This window comes from Somniosus microcephalus, chromosome 5, assembly GCF_052327205.1.
Source record: "Somniosus microcephalus isolate GS21.2 chromosome 5, FLI_Smic_1.0, whole genome shotgun sequence".
Taxonomy (NCBI): Eukaryota; Metazoa; Chordata; class Chondrichthyes; order Squaliformes; family Somniosidae; genus Somniosus; species Somniosus microcephalus.
Window position 1 is genome coordinate 241,861,538 of NC_140991.1, and position 23,851 is coordinate 241,885,388.

The window sequence follows — 23,851 nt, forward strand, 5'->3', positions numbered from 1 at the left end:
CTCCCTCCCTCCTCCTCCTCCCTCCTCCACTCCCCCCCTTCCTCCTCCTCTCCCCCCCCCTTCCTCCTCCTCTCCTCCCCCCTCTCCTCTCCTCCACTCCTCCTCCCCCCTCTCTCCCCCCTCCTCCTCCTCCTTCCTCCTCTCCCCCCTCTCCTCCTCCTCTTCCTCCTCCTCTCCCCCCCTCCTCCTCCCTCCTCCTCTCCCCCCTCCTCCTCCCTCCTCCTCTCCCCCCTTCCTCCTCTCTCCCCCCCCTCCTCCTCCTCCTCCCCCTCTCCTCCTCCTCCTCCTCCCCCCTCCTCCCCTCCTCCTCCTCCCCCCTTCCTCCCTCTCACCCCCTCCTCCTCCCCTCTCCCCCCCCTCCTCCTCCTCCCCTCTCCCCCCCCCTCCTCCTTCCCCCCCCCTCCTCCCCCTCCCCTCTCCCCCCCCTCCTCCTTCCCCCCTCCTCCCTCTCCCCCCCTCCTCCCCCCCTCCCCCCTCTCCTCCTCCCCTCCCCCCTCTCCTCCCCCCTCTCCTCCTCCCCTCCCCCTCTCCTCCTCTCCCCCACCTCCCCCCCCCCCCCCCTCTCCCCCCTCCTCCCTCCTCCCCTCCTCCCCCCTCCCTCCTCCTCCTCCTCCCCCCCTCTCCCCTCCCCCCTCTCCTCCTCCCCTCTCCTCCTCCTCTCCTCCTCCCCTCCTCCTCCTCCTCCCCCCCTCTCCCCTCCCCCCCTCTCCCCTCCCCCCCTCTCCTCCTCCCTCCTCCTCCCCTCCTCCTCCTCCCCCCCTCTCCCCTCCCCCCCTCTCCTCCTCCTCTCCCCCCCTCCTCTCCCCCTCTCCTCCTCCTCTCCTCCCCATCTCCTCCTCCTCCCCTCTTCCTCTCTCCTCCTCCCCCTCCTCCTCCTCTCCCCCCTCTCCTCCCTCCTCCCCCTCCTCCTCCTCTCCCCCCCTCCTCCTCCCTCCTCCTCCTCTCCCCCCCCCTTCCTCCTCCTCTCCCCCCCTCCTCCTCCCTCCTCCTCCTCTCCCCCCCCCTTCCTCTCCTCTCCTCCTCCTCCCTCCTCCTCTCCCCCCCCTCCTCCTCCTCTCCCCCCCTTCCTCCTCCTCTCCCCCCCTTCCTCCTCCTCTCCCCCCCTCCTCCTCCCTCCTCTCCCCCTCCTCCTCCCTCCTCCTCTCCCCCCCTCCTCCTCCTCCTCCTCTCCCCCTCCTCCTCCCTCCTCCTCTCCCCCCTCCTCCTCTCCCCCCCTCCTCCCTCCCACCTCCTCCCCCCCTCCACCCCCTCCCCTCCCTCCACCCCCTCCCCCCTCCTCCCTCCTCCTCCTCCTCTCCTCTCCTCCCCCCCTCCCCTCCCCTCCTCCCCCCCCTCCCCTCCTCCTCCCCCCTCCCCCCCTCCTCCCCCTCTCCACCTCCTCCCCCCTCTCCCCCCCTCCCCCCTCCTCCCCCCTGAAACGTAAATACGCTTACGACCGTTTTGGAACGGTAAGCTTTCTTTCGACGTAACGCACGCGTAGGTACGCTCTATAACTTTCGAGCGCATCGCCGGACAGACGCACACGTGAGGACAGACAGACAGATAGATAGACAGAATGATCCGTTTATATATATAGATGCACTTATCTCATTACTATACTCATCATGCAATGTCATGTCCACCTGTTCTGTCTTCCTGGTAAATACTGTAGTATGACTAGGTCAGGCTGTTGCTCGACTAGTCTGTGGGACAGCAATTTTGGCTCAAGTCCCCAAATGTTAGGGAGGAGGACTTTATGGGTCGACTGGGCTAAGTGTGCCTTGGTCATGTCTGAATCCGGTGCCAAGATCGATGCGGGGTGGTCCATCCTGTTTTATTCTTATTGTTGTTTTTCGTAGCAGTTTAATACAACCGAGAGGCTTTCAGAGTCAACCACATTGCTGCGGGTCTGGAGTCACATATAGGCCAGACCAGGTAAGGACGGCAGATTTCCTTCCCTAAAAAGGACATTAGTGAACCTGATGGGTTTTTATGACAATCCGGTAGTTTCATGGTCATCATTACTGATACTGGCTATTTTTTTAATTCCAGATTTATTTTAATTAATTAACTGAATTAAAATTCCCCATGAACTCACGTCTCCAGATCATTAGTCCAGGCCTCTGGATTACTGGACCAGTAACAGAACCACTATGCTACCATACCCGCAGTTGTAAGTGACTTTGTGGGGTGGGGGGGGGGGGGGGCGCGGGGCGGTGGGAGAAAAGAGTTTTGAGAGTTTTTTTCCAAAGGCAAACAGAGAAGGAGTTAGGGTTGGGAGGAGGAAGGGAATGTGGGTGGGGAGCGTTAAAAGGAAGTGATCAGAGATGGCCTTAAAGTACTATTATAATCTGGTGTCAATGGCAAAAACGTTAATATTTTATCAATGGCTTTGTGTTCCTTTCCTGGCTGTCAACTAATGCTGACACACGGTATAAAACAAGAGAAAATATCTTGAAATTTATTCTGAATAATTTAAGTTGGTAACAGTTAAAATAAGTGACACATAACACTGGCATGAAAAATATGTGCTACACGTGCAATATCATTTCTTATTCACATTTGACAGACTTGATGTCCCCGACTTCCCACCAATTATAGGAACAGTAAGTATTACACAAACGGCAACCGTAGTCCTGTCACTGGTTCACGTACAAGAACAAAGTACTAACTACTACAAATAGAGGACATGCGCACGAGGGCACAATGATGTTTGCCAAGTGACACTGCTCAATGTAACTCAGAAGTGCCCTAGGGCGACATGGGTAATGAGGTCTGATGTCATAGGTACTGCATTTATACAATAATGATTTTTAAAACCATGTTATGTCAGGGAGACGAGGAGGAGGGAGATGATCATGCCAAAGATTATTTTAGGCGTGGGTAAGCCAAAACTGCAACAGAAATCCCTCCACCCCTGCCATGAAGCTACCCAGACTTGAGTTTCTTACTGTCTCTGGATACCACATTGAACAAAAACTCAACTCCATATTCTTTTATTAAGAAGAATGAATGAAAAAAAAAGAGTAGAAGCACAACTAAAGACATCACTGGTACAGTAGTGTAGTGGTTATGGTACTGGACTAGCATTAGTCAATGTGTAGAATTGATGACATGAAATGCCCTACCAGAAAGCCAATCATTCAATTTTGCCAACATTGCTCCCAAACTGTATAGCTGGTGGCCACTGTCGTCGGACACACTGAATCCAACAAGCATTTCACAATGTCAACCCTACTGAACCATACAGCAGTAGTAATTACTGCACAGAGCAGGAAAGCTCTGGTCTTGGTTGCCTTGGTAACACCCTGGCAACCACAACCAAGATGCAATAATCCGGCACCATAGTTTTTCTTCATTAAATTACAATTAAAATTAACATTTTCAGAAATATATTCTTACAACTATTAATTTGCTCTGTACGGTAACATTTGCAAGACTAAACGACAACATGCGCACCAGCCTTAATGATTCTGTTGCCTAGGCCCTAAGCTTTGGAATTCCTTGTCTAAGCCTCTCCGTCTCTCTTTCCTCCTTTAAGACTGTCTTGTTTTGCACACTTTGTACAAAAATAATAAATTGCAGGACAACGGAGTATTACAGTTTAACTCTTTTATTGAGCATTAGGTCTATGATCTTACTCATACAGCACCTTGGGGAAAAGCCTGGCATTAGGACCCCTAGCCTGGGTCTTCAAAACAATAGTAGTCCTTACAGATGCCTGCAGGCCAATGACAACTCAGCATGTGATCACATGTGAATATAATAGGTATTCCTTACAGATGCCTGCAGGCCCTGCAGGCCAATGATAATTCAATGTGCAAATGTTACAAAGACACTCCTTAAAACCTACCTCTTTAACCAAGCTTTTGGTCACCTGCCCTAATTTCTCTTCATGTGGCTTGATGTCAATTTTTTTGTCTTTTAATATGCCTGTGAAGCACCTTGGGACGTTTTACTAGGTTAAAAGCACTATATAAATACAAGTTGTAGTTGATTCCCTACACACTTGAGCACTGATTTTAACTCCCCTGCGCCCGACGAAAATGGGGCATGTGCAGGGTTAAAATAGGGGGAAAGTACTTACCCTCCCCGAGGCACTGCACTCCCCCATGCCACTATTTTAACTTCCATGTATCGGGGGGCATGTCAGGTGATCGCCTGCCTGTGGCTAAGGTCTCGTGAATATTCAAAAGTTGGGGTCCGATTATGTTATTCGGAGTTCGACACTTTAATTCCAGGTCACAGTACCGACCGCGACCGGGGTTTCTGCCACAACATGGGTCCAGGGCCAGAAGAGGCCCAATAAAGTTTTTTTTTAAGCTTTCCTTGTGGGCCAAAAACACCAGTACTCCTCCAGGCCCCACTAGGAATTCTTGGGCCTCCCCAGCTTTCTTTCCTCTTCATGTGATCGTCTCAGATGCCCCCCACCCCCAAATCATTCATGTTATGGTGGAGATAGTTTCCCAAGGTACCTGGATGCAGCCAGCTTCTGCGAGATTTCCCCCTCCCACTCGCTGACCATCTCGTCATTCTCTCAGCATTTGGTCGGGAGTCTGAATTGAAACATTAAAATGAAGCCCGGGCCTCTTTCTGGCACTGCCGTGAGAGTTTGTTGCCTTGCCTGCCCCGTCCCCCAACGCCATACTCTCACCTGGAGTTAAAATTGGGGCTTTAGTTCTTAATTTTGACAAGACTAAATGGGAGAAGGGGGGAAAAAAAAGCTAGGCTGTCAATTTGGGCCATTTTGTGCATATTTGATAAAGTCCACTTAGAGTGCCACTGACAAATACCGGCTTGGCCTCATGATTAAGGAGTGAACAATGAAATGGGGAAACTAAAGAGGTGAAATAGTAACTTAAGAATAGGGAGCATGAGGTAGCATAACATAGCACATCATAGTGAATGAGAGCACTGACATTATTTCCCACATTGTCAAATCCTTGTACTCCACATACCTACCTCCTAAACCCACATCAGCAATTGAACAGTCATCTACCAGCCTTTGGTCTGCATCAGAACATTAAGTTTCTATACCTTTTTTAGCTCCGGTGCTCTTTATTTTCCCACTTTCTAGGTCTGCTCCCCTGCCTTACTAGTTATTGTCTTTTAATATGCTTTTTTTTTTTAAAGTTAAACACCGAAGTAGTTTTACAATTGCAACGGTAAAAAAAAAGAGGGTGCAAAACAGGATGCTTTTATGTTTGTGGCCTGACCCATTAGGTACAATTTATCTCCTCCTTAGGCAGTCCCTCGGAACCGAGGATGATTTGCTTCCGCATTAAAATGGAGTTCTCAGGCGAGTGGGGGGGGGGGGGGGGGTGCTGGTGGCAAAGCAGATAAATTTATAAATCAATCGGAAAAGTTCCTCTGAAAATCAGCATACTGTCTTGCTGGACAAACATCTGGTCACCTGCACATTAGAATGGATGGATAGCTAAAAGATTCAGCCTGCTTGAAGATGGACGAGCCTTGTTTGATTACAAAGTGAAGCTTTGTTTCCTTTATGGTCTTCTCCCCACCGTGGACTAATACTTGCAAAGTCAAAACCGGTCACATAGTCCCCTTCAGTGCTTGTTAAAAGCATGTCTATACAGCCATTCATCACTCACTGAATAAATAAAACTCTAGTCCATTCTTCTTTCAAGAGTTGTTTCCCTTTAGTAGCAAGTGAGATTTTTAAACAAAATCCATGTGGAGTAACAGTAAATTATCTTTTCAACTGATTCAGGAATGGTTACATTAATTTAAACTGTTTGAGAATAGCTGTAATCTGCTTCCTTCTATTAAAAAACAAGTTTAACATTGTGAAATGCCCATCATTTTACTATGCATCCACAGTGAGATAACCAGCCTTACCAACTTGCTACAAATGGGGCAACTAGCATGATAAATCAAGGAGTATGGGTCATGCTGGGCAATACTTGATGACCTGACATCTGGATAGTGTAATACTGCGGGGGGGTCGGGGGGTGGGGGGTGGCAAGGCAGATAAGAGTGAAAGAGGCAAAAGGAAGTCAGGCAGAGATGTGACTGGGGCAGGGAGGAGAATGACTGCCTCAACAATGAAGTGTGGCAGGATCAGGAAAACATTTCTTTCAGTACACAAGGCCCTTTAAAAAAAACTTTCCATTAAGTAAAAAAGGTCCTCAGATTGCACTACAGGGGAGAAGACACCTGCTCATCCAAAGCAGAGTTATCTATTTTGCTCATGGCATTCCTCACCAAGTAAAATAAATATCAGTTTTACTTACAGACATCACTTGGTACGCAAGCAGCAACCAAGTTTCCACCAAAACATCCTGGCCAGCAAACGGAAAACAGGAAACCAAATATGGAAAAGTATAAGAACTTGCTTTTTTGCACATTATAATGCAATGCATTGCATGTGACCAAGGCAGTAAGCACTCTCAGACCGAAGATAAATTTGGTAAAAGTGCTCAAAATCTGCTCTCTATGTCCCCGAGGCTATGTTAACCATATGTTAACTGCATATTCTACTATGGGGCATATCTTTCTTTTGTGTAAAGTTAAAGTTTTACTAAACTCTTAAAATAAACCAATGGCAGTTTCAAAAAATAATTTTCTTCAATTTTATATACAACAGGAAAACATATCTCTGTGTAGTATGTAAAGTGCAACGATTGTTCTTTTTCTCATTATTCAGTATTTTAACAGCTAAATTTTCATGGTCTGCACTTCCCTGCCCTGCTCTGCCTTAGATGGACAAGTTTTTGCAAACATCTTGGCTAAGATGGGTTGTGATTAGATGACTCTGGTTGGATCAACATTCACCACAACAACAAAAAAAACAAAAAAACAAAAAAATCGCTTCAGGCTACAGCAGCATTCTGCATCCCAACCAGCATACAATAGATTACTTCTATTACTCTAGCCTTACAAAGAATGCTGACATTTTTGTTTCATGAATGTTGGACAGATTCCTGGAGGTACAATCACATGGCAAGACATGCGATTACATGAACAATGGCCACCAGTGGGACACCTGTGGAATTGTGCCCCAGTGAGAGTCAGTGCCAGGGAAATTATACCCAAGCAAAAGTTGGTGCCAGGGGAAGCGAGACTCAATGTCTACAGAACCATAACATAGCGTGAGTCAGTGCCAGGGGAACTGTACCCAAGTGAGAGTCAATGCCACGGGAACGGTAGCATAATGGTTATGTTACTGGACTGGTATTCCAGTGGCTTGGACCAATCATCCGGAGACAGGAGTTCAAATCCCACCATGGCAGCTGTGCAATTTAAATTCAGTTAATTAAATAAATCTGGAATGAAAAGCTACTATTAGTATTAGCGACCATGAAACTACTTGTAAAAACCCATCTAATTGACTAACATCCTTCAGGGAAGGAAATCTGCTGACCTTACCTGGTATGGCCTATATGTAATTCCAGACCCACAGCAATGTGGTTGACTCTTAACTGCCTTCTGAAATGGCCTGGAAAGCCACTCAGTTGTATCAAACCTTGTGAATTGCTGCAGTTTAGGAAGGCAGCTCACCACCACTTTCTTGAGGGCAATTAGGGATGGTCAATAAATGCTTGCCATTGATGCCCACATCCCAGGTATGAATTTTTTTTAATTTTTTTTTTATAAATAGCCCAGCAAGAGTTGTTGCCAGGGGAAACGTACCTCAGTGAGACTTGAGGAGGCAGGAGAGATGGGGGGAAAAAACAAAAAAATGCTCTTGAGGAGGATGATTATTATACTGGGAAGAGGCATTCCCCTTTAAATACACTGTCCCTTTAAGAGGTGTGTTGCCGACTTTTCCGAAATTTGGTCCAAAGCGTTCATATTGTTTGTCCGGAGTTGAACTTCGCAGTTTCTGATTTTTTTTGTTCCTTCATGTAGATGGAAGCAAAGGGTAATGGTTGACAGATGTTTGTGACTGGAAGGCTGTTTCCAGTGGGGTTCCACAGGGCTCAGTACTAGGTCCCTTGCTATTTATCGTATATATCAATGATTTAGACTTCAATGTAGGGGGCATGATTAAGAAGTTTGCAGATGATACAAAAATTGGCCGTGTGGTTGATAGTGAGGAAGAAAGCTGTAGACTGCAGGGAGATATCAATGGACTGGTCAGGTGGGCAGAAAAGTGGCAAACGGAATTCAATCCGGAGAAGTGTGAAGCATTTGAGGAGGGCTAACAAGGCAAGGGAATACACAATAAATGGTAGGATACTGAGAAGTGTAGAGGAACACAGATCCCTGAAGGTAGCAGGCCAGGTAGATAAGGTGGTTAAGAAGGCATACGGGATACTTTACTTTATTAGCCGAGACATAGAATATAAGAGCAAGGAAGTTATGCTTGAACTGTATAAAACACTCGTTAGGCCACAGCCAGAATACTGCGTACAGTTCTGATCATCACATTACAGGAAAGATGTGATTGCACTAGAGAGGGTACAGAGGAGATTTACGAGGATGTTGCCGGGAGCCATGAGGGGGTCTGTTCCTTGGAACAGAGGAGGCTGAGGGGAGACCTTAGAGATGTATAAAATTATGAGGGGCATAAAGTGGATAGAAAGAACCTATTTCCCTTAGCAGAAGGGTCAAAAACCAGGGGGCACAGATTTAAAGTAATTGGTGGAAGGTTTAATGGGGATTGAGGGGAAATTTCTTCACCCAGAGGGTTGTGGGGGTCTGGAACTCACAGCCTGAAAGGGTGGTAGAGGCAGGAACCCTAACCACATTTAAAAAGTACTTGGATGTGCACTTGGGATGCTCTAACCTGCAGGGCTACGGACCAAGAGCTGGGAAGTGGGATTAGGCTGGATAGCTCTTTGTTGGCCGGCGCGGACACAATGGGCCAAAATGGCCTCCTTCCGTGCTGTAACTTTCTATGATCCTATGATTTTGAATTCTATTCCTCTAGAAATGAACCTCAGTGCTTTATTTGCACTTTTATGGCTTTAACCTGTGTTGCTACTTTTAATGATTTGTGAATCTATACCCCTAGATCCCTTTGCACCTCTATCCCATTTAGACTTATCTTCCAAGGAGTAGGTAGCCTTCTTATCCCTTCTACCAAAATGCACCACCTCACACTTATTTATATTGAAAATAATTTGTCATTTACATGCCCATTCTGCAAGTTTGTTTACAATATCTATTTTAAAAATAATATTACTTGTCAGAAATGACTGGGATATAAAAGAACTGCATAATAATGCGTTAACTGTTCAGAAACCTCACTCAGTTACAAAGTTATGTATCGACAGACAATCCAAAAGCCCAAGGTGAGCTGAAAGAGGCATATCGATTTGTGCAATTTGTATTAATTTTAAAGTTTTCAACGTATTAGCCTATCCCTCATGTCACTATAGCAATGGCTGCACAAGCAGCAGGAGCAGCAGCTTTCCTATGGCGCGGACGTGCTGTACGTCCACATAAGTGATTAGAATATTAATCACAATGCAACCACTCAACAAATACAAAGTGCTGCAGCTCTTCAGTTCACAGTATTAAAAAGAATTGAACAAAAATGGATATCTGGATTTTCAACTTTAATCACTTCCATTAATAAATGTTGGCCTAGAAATTCAGTTGGGCGCGGCAGCAGTTAGCGCCTTAGGAGGAGTAGATTTCGAGCGCTAGGCGCTTAGCGGCTGGGCGCAGCGCGATCTGCGCCTCGCCCCAACTTCAGTACACATTTAGCGCTGGCGCAAAGTCTTAGCGCGCGCCCTGCTGCGCGCGCCATCATGACGTCATTTGCTAGTGCAACGCCTTTTGTGCGCCCCGAACCGGAACTTCACTTGCGCCGGCCCATTGTGCGCCGGGCGGCCCAAGCGACTGTGAAGTGGAACGGTACACAGCCCAGCCGGGCCGCGGGAAGCGCAAATTAAAGGGCACTTACCCAGCAGTATAAAGGCCAGCCATTTTGCAGCATTCACTCTTGTGCAACGGTTTTTTGGACAGAGACCAAGGAGGAGAGTTTACTGGTTTGGACCAACACTTGGACAGGTATTTTTGGCTCAGGCCAGAGCTTACCAATTATCTTTGCCTTCATTCAGAGCTCAGTGTTTGCCAGCATATAATGGGGGCTGCATTGGGTGGCAACGCTGAATTTCAGCCTTATGCCAGAAGGGCTTACAGACGCCGTGAGAGTGGCAGCCCTGGCTAGACGCAGAGGGGGCAACAGGCGTCGCCAACTGAGGCCTTACCCACGCAGGGTATACCGCCAGCAGACCTCCTATCTGACCATGTCTGCCGCGATGTGTGTTAGGAGGCTGCGATTCCGAAGGGAGGTGGTTGCAGACATCTGCCGGCTGCTTCAGAGAGATCTGCAGCCACAGCTGATGTGCAGGACGTCTCTGTCGGTGGCAGTGAAGGTGACGGTGGCTCTCAACTTCTATGCCTCCGGCTCCTTCCAATCCGCTACTGGGGACATCGCTAACATCTCCCAGTTCGCCGTGCATTGCTGCATCCGCCAGGTGACCGAAGCCCTTTTCAGAAGGAGACATCAATTCATCTCCTTCCCCATGACCCTGGACAAGCAGCAGCAGCGTGCACTGGGGTTTGCAAGAATAGCGGGCTTCCCCATGGTGAAGGGCGCCATTGACTGCACGCATGTGGCTTTGCGGGCACCTCTTGAGCATGCCGAGGATTACCGCAACCGGAAGGGCTACCATTCCCTCAATGTACAGCTGGTGTGTGACCACAGGCAGCGCATCCTAGCTGTCAATGCCCGCTTTCCAGGCAGCAGCCACGATGCCTTTATCCTGCGACAGACAACTGTGGCTGACATGTTCCAGGCACAGCCTCCCCCAAGAGGATGGCTTATCGGGATCAAAGGCTATCCTTTGTGTACCTGGCTCATGACCCCGCTCCGCGCGCCCACGACCCCTGCTGAAGAGGCATACAACGAGAGCCATCAAGCGACGAGGAACCTCATAGAACAATCGGCGTGCTCAAGCAACGGTTCCGCTGTCTCGATCGCTCTGGGGGAGCCCTCCAGTATTCGCAGGATCGAGTCTCCCAATTCGTCGTCGTTTGCTGCATGCTGCACAACCTGGCTATCCGCAGGACTCAGGCACTGCCACCTCATGTTGGACCACCACCTCAGGAGGAGGAGCAGGAGGAGCATGAGGACGACGAGGACGAGGAGTACCAGCCCAGGAGGGACGCACAAGGTCCAAGGGCCGCCCGTCGGCGGCTTATTGAGCATCACTTCTAAGCCCCCTGTCAGGGAATGGCTTGTGCCAATGAAAGAACATGATTGCAGCCGCTCCGCAAGCCCTCAGCCGGTTAAGGCAACAAACACTTCAAAGGTCAAACATGGACAATGTGAATAAATAAAATGGTTTATTGTACAAACTCTGGGCCCTTCCCACATGAAAACCAAAAACAGACGAAACCCCCAAAAAACACTCAAACACATTACTCGCTCCCACAACCTGGAGAGGATTAACAAAATAGGGCAACTAAAATGGCCGTCATTCTCGGCCTTCGTCAAAAACAAACATCACATCATCGGCCTTCAAAAAACAAACATCCAATTCTCGGCCTCAAGAAACAAACACAAATGGCCACACATTCGACTATTTGGCCCGCTAGGGCGATGCCTTGGCCATCTTTGGGTGGCCCCTGCCCGCCCTGCTGCTCCGCCTCAAAGTAAGGCCATTGGCTGCTGCAAGGCTGGGGGCAGGCTCCTGAGGGGCACATGTGATGGCAGATGCCCTTGGGGGTCGGCCTAGTCGAGGTCTGGCCGTCGAGCGGGCGGCTGTTGATTGCTGCAGCTGTGGCTGGCCAGCATCAGTCGCTGCAGCAGCTCCTGGCAGCTCCACTGGGGGACTGGCAGTGGCGGCTGGAGGAATGGCGGCAAGCTGGCGGATGGCAGGCGCTCGCTGGTCGCCTGAGACACTGGCACTCGCCCGGGCCAGCACTGCAGCATGCGCACCAATCTGCCGAGGGACAGACCGCTGTGCTGCTGCAGCGCGCCGGGTGCCCTGGCGATGCCTGGCTGACACAGCGAGTGTGGCAGCAGTGAGTGCCCGTGTTGACCTGTTCACTGACCGCATCAGAGCAGCCAGTGACTGGACGGCACCACTGATCACCTGGCCAGTCGCTGACAGAGCTGCCCCGAATTCCGCCCGGCTCGCTGCCTGATCTGCCCGGTATTCCGCCCGACTGGTGGCCTCTGAGGGCCCAAACTCGGCCACACTCCGAGAGAGGGAATCGATGGACTCAGGCAACTGTGCCACTGCCGCCATGAGCTCCGTGTGCCGGCGCTCCGAGTCCGCGGACAAGTCTTCGAGGCGTTCCATCTCCTCAGCGAAGAGCATCTCCTGACTGGAGGCCGGATTCTCCCTCTGGGGAGAAGGCCGCCGAGCTGGCCGACCCTTCCTGCGTTGCTGGAGGCCACTGGGCCCAGCAATTGGACTCCCCTCCGACGCTTCCCCCCTCTGGGGAGAAGGCCGCCGAGCTTCCACTCCCCTCCCGCCTTTCTGCAGCCCGCAGGTCCCAGGAGCTCCCCTCCCCTTCGACACTTCCGCCACGCTGCCCTCCAGGGAAGACGTGTCCCCTACATTGGCCTGGGTGGCCGCGGCTGAGGGTTCCCCTGATGGGCCGCCTTCCTCTTGCTCCTCCTCCTGCTCCTCTTCGGAGGGTCTGTCACTGGCAAGTTCAGGGACCTCCTCTTCACCATCTGAAAGCAGGAAGGCACAAGAGTAGCTTTAGAGTGAGGAGAGGGCGTCAGTGCGGGATGCATGAGTGGTGGCATTCAGCGCATTGGTCGGACAGTGGCAAAGGATGTAGATCTGATGCGCAAGTGGGACGAGAGAGGTGCAAAAGGTGATGTCCTTACCATTGCTGCCCAGAACAGGGTCGGCATCTCCACATGCAACGGGCCCAATCACCCGGCCACCCATGAGGCGCTCCACGCGATGTTGCAGGTCGGTGAGTGGCTGGATATGGGGTCGGCCTCCCCCGGTCGCAGTCCGGCTCTTGCGATTATTCGCCAGCTTGGCCTGCAAGAGAAAGGATGGCCTCTAAGTACAGTGTGTCGCCGTGATCTTGTGTGCACTGCCTCCCATGGTGGAATAGCTTGGCCAGTGTGTCGCCATGATCTGGTGTGCACTGCCTCCCATGGTGGAATAGCTTGGCCAGTGTGTCGCCATGATCTGGTGTGCACTGCCTCCCATGGTGGAATAGCCTGGCCAGTGTGTCGCCATGATCTGGTGTGCACTGCCTCCCATGGTGGAATAGCCTGGCCAGTGTGTCGCCATGATCTGGCGTGCACTGCCTCCCATGGTGGAATAGCCTGGCCAGTGTGTCGCCATGATCTGGTGTGCACTGCCTCCCATGGTGGAATAGCCTGGCCAGTGTGTCGCCATGATCTGGTGTGCTATGCCTCCCATGGTGGAATAGCTTGGCCAGTGTGTTAAGTGCAGAATGTGCAATTGATGCTCATGCCTGTCCCATAGCTGCTGGATGAAGGCTGGCCATTAGAGCTTTCAGGTCCCTTTGCCCATAATGTGAGGTGCACATGCAAGGATGAGGAGGTCACTGGAAAGGGTACTCACCCTCACAATGCGTGTGAGGTCATTTAACTTTTTGCGGCATTGGGCACCGCTCCTGGGGACGTCGCTGTTGGCTGACAGCTTGGTGGCGACATGCCTCCAGGCTCTCCTGTAGACGTGGACCGTCGCCTTCTTGCCATTGTCCGGGTACAAAACATGGCGCCTCTTCTCCACAGCAGCAAGCAGCACACTCAGATCACGCTCTGAGAAGCGCTGCGCACGTTCACGGGCCTTCTCCATGTCTTCAGGCGCTATTTGGGTCCAGCAGCAGTGTTCAGGCCTAGCTGGAGGGCTCCACTATCCAGGGCGTGGCAGCAGACACAGTCGACCCTTCCCCCTTAAGAGCTGGCCGGCGCCAGGGTGTCTGCTGTCAATCACGAGATGGCCGCACCTGCGCTGCGCCCGGCCTCGGCGCTATCGATCACCACCTCCGGCTTAGCGCCCAAAGAGAGGCGTCCAGCAGCAGTTTTAGCGCTCGCCCGAACTCCTAGGGCGAAGCTAATGAATATCGGAGAAGTGGCATCGATTTGGCGGCGGCCGCAAACTTTAGCGGACGCCCCACTTTAGCGCCCCAAAAGTGGCGTCAATGAATTTCTAGGCCGTTGTCTTCTTGAACCAGCACCCCCTCCATGTAACATGTCAGAAATGCAGCACTTATTCACAAGTGAAGAAAAGCACATACACAATTTGTATCACCGAATTAAAACAAAAAGCAGGAAAAGCTATGATTTAACAGAAATAGACATTAATCTTTCTTCCTGGATAGCAGAACCAATCAGACTGACTTGGAAACATTTACTAATATGGTGACGTAAAGATGTTAATTTACAAATTTTGCTTCGAATGTTTTTCTCTCAAACATTCTCCATAATATTAATCCCTGCTCTCATCACAAAAAGTGTTGAATTATTTTAGGTACTTTGCAATTAAATAGCGGGAAACAAACTTCATTGCACTCTCAATTTTTAATCTCCTATTTTAAACATTTATACCAAATCAAAATTGTGCATCAGTTTAATCAAGTATTTTCTGTGTCTTTCTCAATAAACATAGTGGTTTCTTCTAAAGTAGCTTCCTGCAATTTTTATACATCATTACATAACTCTTGTTTCTATTAACATGCCTTTCTTAGAAGATTAACACGCCACTAAATGTTTAAGAGGAAATCTATATTTATATTAATTCTGGGACTGGTTAGGACTATAGAACAACAGGCAAAATAAAAGATTGTGTTTTCCCCTTTTTTGGTTCTCTTCCTAAACGTCTTAATGATTTTTTTTTTTTAAAGTGGGAAAAAAAGTAATATGCAACTCCTCCCCTGCCTCCCCCTCCTCAACTGCATGGTTGCATGTTTGTATAAAGCTCAAAATCAAAGAGAGAAATTTCAATTTTAAAACGTTTTAAGCATTTCAGAGCCTCTTTAAAAGCATTTGGACTTTGAGACCTGGTTGAAACTTGTTTAGATGAGGGGGAAATTGATTGTTGCATGTTTCTTCCAAATTCATACTCGAAACAAAAGTTTTTTTAAATAACTCATTTTTTGTGAAAAGTTCATTACAAATCTTTAAATTTTCTCAAGTCTCATTGCAGCTTTGACAGAAGAAGTTGCTCCAAGTTTCTCTTTCCCTCTTCAACACTGTCATTAACATACAACCAAAAAAATTCCAAACAGAGCTCAAATAATAAAGTGAATAAAGTGGTTAAAGTTCCTAAGAAGGTGGTGAGGTTATCTATCTCCAGCCTTGGCGATGGGTTGGGGTCAGTTTGAGAAGTTGTTTCCTCTTTTTCTGCTGCTGTTCCCTCCATCTCTCACAGACTCTGAGGTACAAACGGGGGCACAAACTTTCCCCCCCTCTCTTACAACATGATTTAAATAACCCTGATAAACTGTTTCAAAAAAGGGGGCAACACCTTGAAAAATGTAACTGGAACTTACCGCGGGACATTCAACACCACTTTCCCGTATTTATTTTCCAGCTTTAAACAATTTTCCGAATTAAAAAAAAAAAAATTCCCCATATTTTGCGTTTCACCAGGGGCCTAAAAATTGTTTGTTTTAGCCTCCTTCCAGCAGCCATTGTAAGTGCTGCGCCTCCACCTGTGTTGTCCCAAAGTGCGGTCGCTGTTCAGTCCCCGGGAACGGACTACACGCGTCTCTACAGAAAAAAGTTACCGACAGAATCCCGAGACAACACTCGCCAGGTTCCAGGGCTCTGTATCTTAGCAAATGCCGTTCCAATTCGGATCAGCTCCAAGGTCACAAAACGACTGAGGATTCCCGGGCCGGGCCTAGCCTAGAAATTGCCCAGCTTGCTTCAATCGTAAGACTTGTGGGCAATAGCTGGCCAGTCGCTGAGCAAAAAACTTTGCACCAGCGATTGCTTTTTCGGAGCACCTGCAGATGGTCCGTCAATGTGTACGTTGACAGGCTGCAAGTTCTGGGTTTTACACATGTGGAATTCCAGACCTTGCAGGGCATTTCACAGGGATTACAACAGTGTACTCGGAGTACGCAGTCACAGACACCGCAATTTCAGGGCCATAGTATATTGGGCCCCTCCCCCCCCGTTCCAGCTTTCCAGCTCATAGAAACATAGAAGATAGGAGCAGGAGTAGACCATTCGGCCCCTCGAGCCTGCTCCACCATTCAATGAGATCCTGGCTGATCATCCAAATTCAGTACCCTGTCCCTGCTTTCTCCCCATATCCCTTTAGCCTTAAGAAATATATCTAACTCCTTCTTGAATATATTTAATGAATTGGCCTCTATTGCCTTCTGTGGTAGAGAATTCCACAGGTTCACCACTCTCTGGGTGAAGAAATTCCTCATCTCGGTCCTAAATGGCTTACCTTATTCTTAGACTGTGACCCCTGGTTCTGGACTCCCCGACCATCGGGAACATCCTTCCTGCATCTAGTCTGTCCAGTCCTGTCAGAATTTTATAAGTTTCTCAGAATTTTATAAGTTTCACCGTGCGGCCTTTGAATGTAAGTGCGCGGGGCCTAACAGATTGCTGCGCAGCCGCACACCTTACAGGGAACAGTGCCTACAACCCTCAAATCTCTACGCTCCTCCAATTCGGGCCTCTTGCCCATTTCCAATTTTAATCGCTCCACCATTGATGGCCGAGCCTTCAGCTGCCCACACTCACTCTACCATCCAATATAAGAGGCAACCTTTGCTGCCTGCAGACAGTTTGAATTCTTCAGCAGACAGATGTGCTACTGGAACAAAAAAATACTGCAGATGCTGGCAATCTGAAATAAAAACAGAAAATGCTGGAGATTCTCCACAGATGCTGCCTGACCTGCTGAGTAAGAAACAAGAGTTAATGTTTCAGGTTGATGACCTTTCGTCAGTTGTGCTGGGTTGGTCTGTAGAAAATGAGGTGCCTCAACATTTCTAAAAATATAAACCTGACGCCAGAATTCGGATTTTCAAAAGTAAGTTCCAATTTTCCTCACTTTTTAAGTTAAGGTTTTTATTAACTTTCATCAGCAACAAGACTAAAACCATAAATCCACCTGGTGCAATATTGGATTTAATAAAAAAAGTTTAAACTTGTGTTATTCATGCTTCTGCCATCTGCTGAAATGCTTCCTTGCTTCACCTAAAGAGTGAAAGCCTCATCTTCCAAACCCATCTGTTGCAGGATAATTTTATTTTAAAAAGCAGATTCACGTACAGCACAAAATTCACACTCATTTCTCACTTCCTCTTCTAAAACATGTCACTGCCCTCAGAGAAACAAAGTACTTTCTTTACTCACCTGTTGCAGACAGGGCTCAGCGACTCACTCACCTATACAGGTTTAGTAACATGAGGTACGCGTGGTTTATCTACCGATCTCTCCCACCGGTTTTTAGAACTTCGTCCAGCCCCATATTGTGGCTGCACTGAGCTGGCCCGCTCACCGCCACACAGGCCCCCGGAACCGTGGCGCCAAAGGAGGAGAGGGGACACGCTGCCCTAGTCACCATGGGAGCCGGCTGAGCAGTTTCGGGGCCAGGGATCTCCCGTTGATCCGGCGAGAGTAGGGTCCAAACCTGCATGGCGAGTTAGAATTTCCAATCAACACCTTTACCGCTCGGCCACTGGCGGAGCTCGGCTCCTCGGCAGCTTCTGCCTGCAACACGTGACGTTTCTCAACACGTCACCCACTCCCTTATCTTGTCGCCGCTGCCCCAACTCTTGTTAATTTCTAAATAACAACAGAAAATGCTGGAAAAACTCAGCAGGCCAGGCAACATCCATGGAGAGAAAATAGAGTCGACGTTTTGGGTGAACCCTTTTTCAAAACTGGAAAGGAAATGAAATAGATCGAAGGCAGGGCTGCGATAGAACAAAAGAAGTAAAGAGACATTAAGAGGTATTCAAAACCAGACGAGATGGTAATAGGACAAGTGGAGACAAAAGACGGCTCAGATTAGGTGTGAAGTGTACTGGCAGGATGAGAGACAGCTGCCATGTGGGAGAGAGAAAAAAAAGGAAAGGGGGGGTGGGGGAGGGAAAACCCAAAACAAAGGGGTGCAGCATCTGCAGTATTTTGCTATCGTATATATCTTGTTAATTTCTAATTGGGTTCGGCTGGGAGGGTGCAAGACTCGCAAATGACTCTGTCTGCATTCCGGGCCATTGTGTATTGGTCCCCTCCCCTGTGCGGTCTTGGAATTAAAGTGCTTGGGAGCTCAGGGATTAATCAGTACGTGGTAGCGCTTTTTAGAGGAAACAGTGCTGGGAATTAAACATTGCAGAGTATAACATATTTAGAAAAAATAGAGGGGAAAAGGGGAGGGGTGGAGTAGCTGTACTTATTAGGGATAACAATTGTAAGAATTCACACAACACCAGGTTATAGTCCAACAGTTTTATTTGAAATCACAAGCTTTCGGAGTGCTGCTCCTTCGTCAGGTGAAGTCACTTCACCTGACGAAGGAGCAGCACTCCGAAAGCTTGTGATTTCAAATAAAACTGTTGGACTGTAACCTGGTGTTATGTGAATTCTTACATTTGTCCACCCCAGTCCAACACCGGCATCTCCACACCAGGGATAACAATGGCAGTAGAACAAAGTGAGGCAGCTATCAGTAAGACAGAAATAGAATCCAGGTGGATAGAGATAAAAGATAATAAAGGATCAATCACCCAAATAGGGATATCTACAGACCACCTGTCTTGTTTTGCACACTTTGTACAAAAATAATAACTTGCAGGACAACGGAGTATTACAGTTTAAACTCTCTTTATGAAGCATCAGGTCTGTGATCTCAATCATACAGCACAGTGGGGACAAGATGGAGTCAGGACCCCTTTACAGATGCCTGCAGGCCAATGACAACTCACCATGTGATCACGTGAATAATAGGTATTCCTTACAGATGCCTGCGGGCCAATGATAATTCAGTATGCAAATGTTACATCCCCTTTCTTTTAAAAGAAAAATGTTATGCATTACTTTTAAACCTTTCTTCTACATAATTTTCTCGGTAGCATAAACATAAGTAAACTCAGCATTTAACTAGCGCTGAAAACATCTCAACGTTTCAATAACGATATACAGTTGTTTTTTTAGGGCAGCCAACACCCTTTGACAGTTCACAAGTCAAGGATAACTCTAGGCTTGACCTCTCGTCCCGACCTTGTGTGGTATGGAACTGAGCATGCTCCTGAATTGGTCAACAATTCAGGTTCAGGTAAGTATGATGTGCTTTGTGTATTGCTCTGTTCATCACACTCTGTTGAACTGATCCTCTCGTCGGAATGACAGCGTTGTTCCTTGGTGTTCAGGAGGTGCCTGCGGTTGCGACGGTACACCTGTCCTTCTGTGGTGCGGACGTGATACGATCACTCAGCGTCAGCTGGCTGGATGACAACTGCTGGCTTCCAGTAGTCATGCTCCTGGATTCTGACGGATTCTCCATTGTGCAGCGGCGGCAGTAGTCTAGCTGACCTGTCATACTATCTCTTTTGGTGTTGCTGTCTCTGTACACGTTTTGCATGCATTTGCTTGCAGCTGACGACCTCTGGCTGCAGCTGCTGGTTGGTGCTTAGAACCATTGCCACAACCTGCCAGGGCCTGTCTGGGATACGGTGAGGTATCATGGGCGCTTTGACATTTGATGGGCGGCGTTCTAGACAAATGGAACATTTTCCGACAATGTCCTCAATGTGTTTGCACATTCCGGGCCAAAACATAATGTCACGTACTCTGCATTTTTCCATGCCCATATGTCCAGCATGAATTTTTGTCAACATCTCTTCTGAGACTGGTAGGAATAATGATTTTCTCCCCTTTGAAGACGATTCTGTTGATTTGTGACAGTTCGTCTCTGTGGTTCCAGAATTCAGATATGCTCTGAGGGCATTTCCTCCTTTCCTCAGGCCATCCTTCATGTATGATTTTGCTCAGCAGTGTGAGTTGTGCATCTTTCTCTGTTTCTGCTCGGATCTCCTTCAGTTTTGAGTCACTCACAGGTAAGCTGTTGTACACCATGTGCACCTGCACATCCATGCCTTCACTGAGGTTGCTGTCCTGGTAGCTAAGAGACTTTCTGGAGAGCGTGTCTGCGACAGGAATGTCTTTGCCTGGACGGTGAATGATTGTGAAGTCGTACTTCTGTAGCTGAAGGATCATTCTCTGTAGCCTTGGTGGGGCTGCGGCTAGTGGTTTCCTCATGATCGACTCGAGGGGCTTGTGGTCGGATTCCACAATGACTTGTCGGCCATAGACGTACTGGTCGAAACGCTTACATCTGAACAGAATTGCATATAGCCCTTTCCTCGATTTGAGCATAGTTGATTGCACTATCAGAGATCTGGAAGCGTAGCTTTCCTTCTTGCAGTAATACTGCGCCTAGTCCGTACTTTGACGCGTCCACTTGCAGTCTGAGCTCTTTGTTGGGGTCGAAGTAGGCAAGAACTGGTCCTGGTTCTCTGGCGATTAGGTCTTTCATTTTCTGAAATGCTGTGTCATGTTGTTTGTCCCACAGGAACTCATTGGATTGTGGATTGTTGAGCAACTGATGCATGGGTGCATTGATTTCGGAGAGGCTCGGGGCAAACTTGGCCAAGTAGTTAACCATGCCTAGTACTGTCTCTAGCTCTGCGCGGTTCTTCAGCGGCTCCAGCTTCTTGATGGTGGATATTTTCTCTGGATCCGGCTTAATGCCATCAGTTGAGAGGCGATGCCCGAAATAACTGATCTCGGTGGATCCGATTATGCTTTTCTCGGGGTTAAGTCGGATACCTTTCTCCCGTGATCTTTGTAGCATCGCACGGAGGTTCCTGTCATGTTCCTCTCTATTCCTGCCATAGATGAGGATGTCATCTACGATTGCAACTACTCCGTCGAGGCCTTCATAGGTTTTGTCGATCTTCCGTTGGAATTCATCCTGAGCTAAGACTAAATGGTAAACGCAGAAATCGGTAGCGTCCAAATGGTGTGTTGAACGTTGTTAGCTTAGATGACTCTTCCGTGAGCTTGATAGTCCAGTATCCTGATCATGCGTCCATTACACTGAAGTAACGTGCTCCCACTAGCTTGGGTGTGATGTCATCTAGCGTTGGTAGAGGGTAGTGAGGGCGTTTGATAGCCTTGTTCAAATCTCTGGGGTCGAGACAGACTCTGAGCTTGCCTGTACGTGGTTTCTCAACCACTACTAACGCGTTGACCCACTCTGTCGGTTCGGTTTCCTGGACGATGATTTCTGTATTCTCCATGCTCTGCAGCTCCTCCTTCAGGCGACTACGTAGAGCAAGGGGTATCCTTCTCGGTGGGCAAACCACAAGGGTCGCTGCTGGGTCAAGGTGAATAGTGCATTCACCTGGGAATAGTCCAATTCCTTTGAAAACGTCAGCAAACTCCTCCATGACTGTCTGCTTCTCAACTGGTGCTGTCAATGATAGCACTAGCTTGACGAGGTCCATGTCTAAACATGCCTTTAGACCTAGCACTGGAGGTGCTTGAGTGTCAACGATGTAAAAATCATGTCGCTTTCTTTGTACTTGCATTTCATCATGCATGTGCCTTTTACAATGAGCTGCTCACCCCCATAGCTGGTCAGTCTGCGTGAGGTGGGCTGTAACTCACACTCATCCTTCAAGCTGTGATACTCACTCAGAGGAATTACATTAACCCGAGATCCAGTGTCTAGTTTAAACCTAATCTCGGTGCCCTGTTTTCCTATCTCAATATCGGCAAAGGCTTGCTCAGTCTCTGAAATCTGTTTTTTCTGTGACACAGAATCAATAAACAGTTCCTCTGCATTTGGCTCTCTATCTGGCATTTGGCTGTCACTCACTGTGTGTACTGCCTTTACGAAAACAGTCCTGCAAACTTTAGCAAAATGCTTCCGTTTACCACATTTAGCACATTGCCTTCCTTTGGCAGGGCATTGCACCTTTTCCCCGTGCATCTGGTTTCCACAATATCCACAGTTTTTGAAGTGTTTTATGTCTGTGTCGCCCATTTTTAGAACTCTCTGTTCTTTCTGTTCTGAAACACGCTCTCTGGGCGGTGTTCTTTGGTGTGTGTCTATTAACTGCGTGCACTGTCTGTTCACTCGAGCTGCTCGTGGCACCGGTTATGGTTTGCAACTGTGCTTGGGCTATCTTGTGCGATCTAGCTATGTCTGTTGTATCCGTGTGTTAATGGAGACACGGAATGCAGGAGCTGGTTTAACAGGTGTTTACTGAACAAAGTCTGGAGGTGAACTAAAAGATACAAGACACTATACAGGCTTATATAGCCTGAGTGGCCACTACCGGCATTACAGTACACAGGGGCTCTTAAAGGCACATACACCACAATTCCTCCCCTTTTCGACAACCAGTACATAACATTTTAAGTAATCATTAATTAACATGTTTACAAGAACAATAATCTACACATTTGCTGCAGTTAATCAATTATAAGTCAGTCTCTCTGGAGGCTTCCTGACTCGGTCCAGATAACGCCTCGGTGGTGTAGTAGTTTTCGGTGGTGTACTAGGTTCTTTTGGCAAGGTTGATTCGGCTTGAATGCCAGTCTCGGGTTCATCTGGTTCCAGTATCACCGGATCGGAGGTAGATACTATGGGTATCTCTGCTTCATCATTAGGTGTATAGAGTTGTGGTGTAGGTTGTCCCTTTTCGGATGACTCTATGATCTGGTCAGCATGGCGCCTTATTATGCTTTCTCCAATGTCCACGGTATACATCAGCGGTCCTAGTCGTGTGCAAATAGTTCCAGGCTGCCATTTCTTGGTACGGTAGTCCCGGGCCAAAATATGTTGACCTATCTGGAAGGTTCTAGTTGGCCTTTCATTCATGCCTTGAAATTGCCGGTTCTCTACGTCCCTTCGGATGTTTGGCTTGATCAAATCCAGCCGGCATCTTAGTCTTCTATTGAAAAACATCATGGCGGGAGTTTGGTTTGTAACCACATGTGTTGCATTCCTGTATGCAAACAAGAAGTTATCTACCTTATGCTGTAGATTTATGTCTTCATTACCCATGGCCTTTATGGCCTTCTTGAAGGTCTGGACAAACCTTTCAGCCAATCCATTGGTGGCGGGATGGTATGGGGCGGACGTGTAGTGCTTAACCCCATTGTTTTTTTTTTTTAAGAACTTCCTGAATTCTTCGGACACAAATTGCGGTCCATTATCAGAACAGATCTGTTCTGGCAGCCCATTCCTGGCAAAGGTGGTCCTTAATACTGTGATGGTTTTTTCCGTGGTGGTGGAGGACATCTTTATTACCTCCAGCCACTTGGCGTGTGCATCAACCGCGATGAAGAACATTGAGTCCATAAATGGACCAGCAAAGTCGATGTGTACCCTTTGCCATGGAGATGAGGGCCACTCCCATGGATGTAGAGGGGCTTGTGGTGGGGCGTTTTGGACCTTCTGGCATCCTAGACAGCCCTTGGTCATTTCTTCGATGTCTCCATCGATACCTGGCCACCACACAAACGCTCTGGCTAGGTTCTTCATTTTCACTCCACCCAGATGCCCCTCATGAAGCTCCTTTAGCACTTTATCCTGGAGTTTGGGTGGAATCACCACTCTGGATCCACACATCAAGGTTCCTCGGCACACTGACAGCTGTTCTCTTCTTTGCGAGAATGCTGGCAACAGTGGTTCGCCATGTGCTGGCCATCCCTTCACCGTTAAATCGTAGACTCGAGAGAGAGTCGGGTCACTTCTCGTTTCCTTTTCAATGGTAGAATTTGTTACTGGTAGACATTCCACTATGGTTGAGTGGAACATCTCCACTGGGTCCACTGTAGGTGCTTCTTCTACCGTTGGCAATGGTAGACACGATAAACCGTCAGCATTTCCATGCTGTT

The 23,851-nt window shown here is 48.3% G+C and overlaps 1 protein-coding gene across 5 annotated transcripts in view; it reads right to left on the reverse strand.

Annotated features, from left to right (window-relative positions):
• ankhb (ANKH inorganic pyrophosphate transport regulator b) overlaps positions 1–23,851 on the reverse strand; it is a 309,801-nt gene that overhangs the window by 181,271 nt on the left and 104,679 nt on the right. For 3 of the 5 annotated variants that reach the window (XM_085988765.1, XM_085988769.1, XM_085988764.1), the window contains exon 2: positions 6,234–6,281. The exons of the other annotated variants lie outside the window; for them this stretch is intronic. In XM_085988765.1, the coding sequence (XP_085844891.1) occupies positions 6,234–6,281 (48 nt within the window). The remainder of the gene's footprint in view (positions 1–6,233; positions 6,282–23,851) is intronic. 5 annotated transcript variants of the gene reach the window in all.